This window comes from Lipotes vexillifer, unplaced genomic scaffold (assembly GCF_000442215.2).
Source record: "Lipotes vexillifer unplaced genomic scaffold, Lipotes_vexillifer_v1.1 scaffold12, whole genome shotgun sequence".
Classification (NCBI taxonomy): Eukaryota; Metazoa; Chordata; class Mammalia; order Artiodactyla; family Lipotidae; genus Lipotes; species Lipotes vexillifer.
This window is the reverse complement of record NW_006796716.1, coordinates 2,302,568-2,306,788: the sequence shown is the minus strand read 5'-3', so window position 1 is coordinate 2,306,788 and position 4,221 is coordinate 2,302,568. Positions and strand designations below refer to the sequence as shown.

The 4,221-nt window shown below is 48.0% G+C and overlaps 1 protein-coding gene across 1 annotated transcript in view; it reads right to left on the bottom strand.

Moving 5' to 3' along the window:
* Positions 1 to 244, bottom strand: part of NSUN5 (NOP2/Sun RNA methyltransferase 5) — a 31,629-nt gene extending 31,385 nt beyond the window's left edge. Inside the window, exons 1-2 of the mRNA XM_007468888.1 lie at positions 152 to 244; positions 1 to 47 (exon numbers count right to left, since the gene is read on the bottom strand). Coding sequence (XP_007468950.1) covers positions 1 to 47; positions 152 to 244 — 140 coding nt within the window. The remainder of the gene's footprint in view (positions 48 to 151) is intronic.
* Positions 245 to 4,221: the final 3,977 nt, after the last annotated feature.

Below are 4,221 nucleotides of genomic sequence, written 5' to 3'. Positions count from 1 at the left end.
GAGTAGCCCTGCGTCTCGCACACCAGCGCGTACAGCTGCTTCACGTTCTGCGCGCGGCCGAGAGAACCCAGGTAAGGCGGGGGCCGGGCCGGTGGAGGCCCCCGCCGGGCCCCCCTCCCGGGCCCGAACTCCGAACCCCGTACCCCGCTACCTGGAAGCTGCTGCCGTACACCAGCCCCTTGAGAGAGCCCTGGCGACTCTCCACGCCGGCCAGCACGGCCGCCGCCGCCGCGTACAGCGCCATACTCCACGCCCACGCGTGCGCCTTTACGGCTCTGTCGCGAAGCGCGCCTGGCTCCGCACCGCCCGTCCCGCCCGGACTTCCGGGGTCAAAGGGCACGGAGGTTCCAGATCCGGGAGCTACAGTGCCCATCCAGGTACCCACAGGGCGTGTGCCAGGTGCCTGGCAGGGAGTGGAGGCCGACGCTGGGAGCCCGGTTCACCACTTCTTCGTAGCTCTTCTCTTTTTTCTTTCAATCTTTGCCGATTTCACAGGCAATGAGATTTTATTGATGTTTTAATTTCTGTGATTGAGGTTGAATATTTTCACATATTATTGGTCATTTGTATTTCTGTTGTGACATGTAGATGTCTTTTGTTCATTCTTCTACCATCTTTCCCTTGGTGCTCTTTATGGATTAACAATATATACCTCTTATCTTAGGTTTTGCCATTTTTTCCAATTTATTGTTGCTTTTTTTTTGTTTTCTGGCCGTGCCGCGCAGCCTGCGGGATCCTAGTTCCCCCAACCAGGGGTGGAACCCGCGCACCCTGCAGTGGAAGCACAGAGTCTAACCACTGGACTGCCGGGGAAGTCCCTATTGTTGCTTTTTAATGTGGTTTATAGTTGTTTTGGGCAACATAGAGTTCTCATTTTTAAGATACTTACCTGTATGGTTTCTGCCTTTGATGTCATGCTTGAAAACTGCTTCGTGCCTCTACCATATAGAAATCACTTATGGCTTCATCATTTCACACGTAAATCCATTTAGAATTAGGTTTGGCACGTGATGTGAGAAATGGCTCTTTGTTTCCCAATGGCTAGCCTTTTATGCAATCCTTGTGAGGATTCATCTATAGGAACGTTTCCCCAGCCTCACCCATGGGAGGACAGGGATTGTGTGGTATTTGGGTCTACAGCACCCATGTGATTACTGGCTACATAATGGGTTGATTGAGAAAAAACAAAAACAAAAAAAACAAAAAACCAGTACACTTGTATCTCAAGCATTCAAGTAGACAGGACTCCATGAACTAGAATATTCCAGCCTGTATATTCTCTGTATTACTAATAGCACATCAGCAAGCATTTTGCAAGAAGGTTGACTCTAGTCTACAATAACATCACTGAGTCACTTAAAGGTTTAACGCACTCCTGTAGCTCTAGCCTGGCTCATAAGTGGATCTTTTAGCGGAACTCTCCTCCTCCCCCATCAAATTACATCATCTGTTTTCTTCATAGCACCTATTCCGTATGTGGTTATGACTTATTCTCTGTCTCTCCATCTGGCTCCATGAGGGCAAATCCTTGTCTATCTTGACACTCATCTACCTTTAGCTCCAAGACCAGTGTCTTTCTCACAGTATGGACTTAATAAATATCTGTTGAAGGAGCGAAGGAGTGAATGGATGAACAGAGCACAAATTGATGTGGTTCTGGACAACCAGCTGTACTAGAGTTGACCCATCCTAAAACAATCCCCCCTCCTTCAGGTGAGTGGGTAACAGGTACATCAGTGTTGATACAATTCCACAGTTTATTCAGATTTCCTTAGTTTTCACCTGATGTCGTTTCTGTCCCTGAATCTCATCCAGGACACCACATTACATTTAGTCATGTCTCTCAAGGCTCCTCCTGTCTGTGACAGTTTCTCAGACTTTCCTTGTTTGTGGTTACCTTGATTACCTTAAGGAGTCCTGGTCAGTATTTTGTAGAACGTTCCTCACTTGGAACTCGTCTGATGTTTTTCTCATGATTAGACTAGGGTTATGAGTTTTTGGGGAGAAAGACCACAGGTAAAGGGACATTTTCATTACATCAGAGCAAGGGCACATAGTACCAAAGTGACATCACTGTTGATGTTAACCTTGATCACCTGGCTGAGGGAGTGTTTGTCCAGTTTCTCCACTGTAAAGCTACTCTGTAACCCTCTGGCCTCTCTGGCAGGAAGTCACTATGTGTAGCCCACATTTAAGGAGGCTATTATGCTCCCCCTCCTTGAGGGTGGAGTAGCTATGTAAATTACCGGGAATTCTTCTGCACAGATTTATCTCTTCTCCCCCATTTAATTAAACAATCATTTATTTATATCAGTATGGATTCAGGGATATTTATTTATTTATTTATTCATTTATTGCGGTACGCGGACCTCTCACCGTTGTGGCCTCTCCCGTTGCGGAGCACAGGCTCCGGACGCGCAGGCCCAGCGGCCATGGCTCACGGGCCCAGCCGCTCCGCGGCACGTGGGATCTTCCCGGACCGGGGCACGAACCCGTGTCCCCTGCATCGGCAGGCAGACTCTCAACCACTGCGCCACCAGGGAAGCCCAGGGATATTTATTTTATACTTTGGACTGTAATCCAAAATATTTTGTTGCTCAAATTATTCTTGTTTTGGCCACTGGAAGTGCTTTCAGTTGGTTCCTATATCCTTTTCACAGGGCTCTACTACTGTACTTTTTTTTCTTTTTCCATGTTTGGTTTCCATGTTCTGGTTTTCCATGTTCTGGTTTTCCATGTTCTGGTTTTGAGCATTTCCTTGCCTTCTGGCACTACAAGATACTGAGGCTCATTTGGTGTATTTCCTGTTCTAGTCCCAGAATCAGCCAGTTCTCCAAGGAGCCCTCATTCCTTTTATTATAGAATGGTATTAAGAAATCAAGATCCAGGGGGCTTCCCTGGTGGCGCAGTGGTTGGGAGTCCGCCTGCCGATGCAGGGGACGTGGGTTCGTGCCCCAGTCCGGGAAGATCCCACATGCCGCGGAGCGGCTGGGCCCGTGAGCCATGGCCGCTGGGCCTGCGCATCCGGAGCCTGTGCTCCGCAACGGGAGAGGCCACAACAGTGAGAGGCCCATGTACCACAAAAATAATTAATTAATTAATTAATTAATTAATTAAAATAAAAATCGGCACATTAAAAAAAAGAAATCAAGATCTGAGTGCTAGCTGACCTGGGTCTTTTAATTTTTCTTTTAATGTTTTACTTATTTTATTTGTTTATTTTTGCCTGTGTTCGGTCTTCATTGCTGTGTGCGGGCTTTCTTCTAGTTGTGGCGAGCAGGGGCTGCTCTTTGTTGCAGTGCGTGGGCTTTTCATTGCAGTGCCTTCTCTTGTTGTAGAGCATGGGCTCTAGGTGCGCAGGCTTCAGTAGTTGTGGCACACAGGCTCAGCAGTTATGGCTCACGGGCTCTAGAGCACAGGCAGGCTCAGTAGTTGTGGCAGACGGGCTTAGTTGCTCCGTAACATGTGGAATCTTCCTGGACCAGGGCTCAAAACCACGTCCCCTGCATTGGCAGGCGGATTCTTAACCACTACGCCACCAAGGAAGCCCTGAGTCTTTTAATTTTTAAAATGTGACCATTAGAAAACATAAACCTACACATGTGGCTCATATACTTCTGCTGGACAGCACTGCCTCTGTCCTAAAAATGCCTCCTCTTAATCCCACCTTCTCCCAGACTCTTGACCCAGTTTACTTTTTCCCTTCACTATCAAACTTTTTTTTTTAATTTATTTTTGGCTGTGTTGGGTCTTCATTGCTGCGTGTGGGCTTTCTCTAGTTGCGGCGAGCGGGGGCTACTCTTTGTTGCGATGCATGTGCTTCTCATTGTGGTGGCTTCTCTTGTTGCAGAACACAGGCTCTAGGTGCGCAGGCTTCTGTAGTTGTGGCACGTGGGCTCAGCAGTTCTGGCTCGTGGGCTCTAGAGCATAGGCTCAGTAGTTGTGGTGCACGGGCTTAGTTGTTCCACAGCATGTGGGATCTTCCTGGACGAGGGATCAAACCCATGTCCCCTGCAATGGCAGGTGGATTCGTAACGACTGTGCCACCAGGGAAGTCCCACTATCAAACTTTTTAAATGGAGAATCAGCAATCCTTGCCTTTACATCTTCATCGCATGCTATTATCTAACTGCCTGCAGTCCGTTTTCCACCAGCTGCACTGAGATGGGTCCCTCCCAAACTACCAAGAATCTCCAAAATATTCCTTAGGCCTTTCCTGCT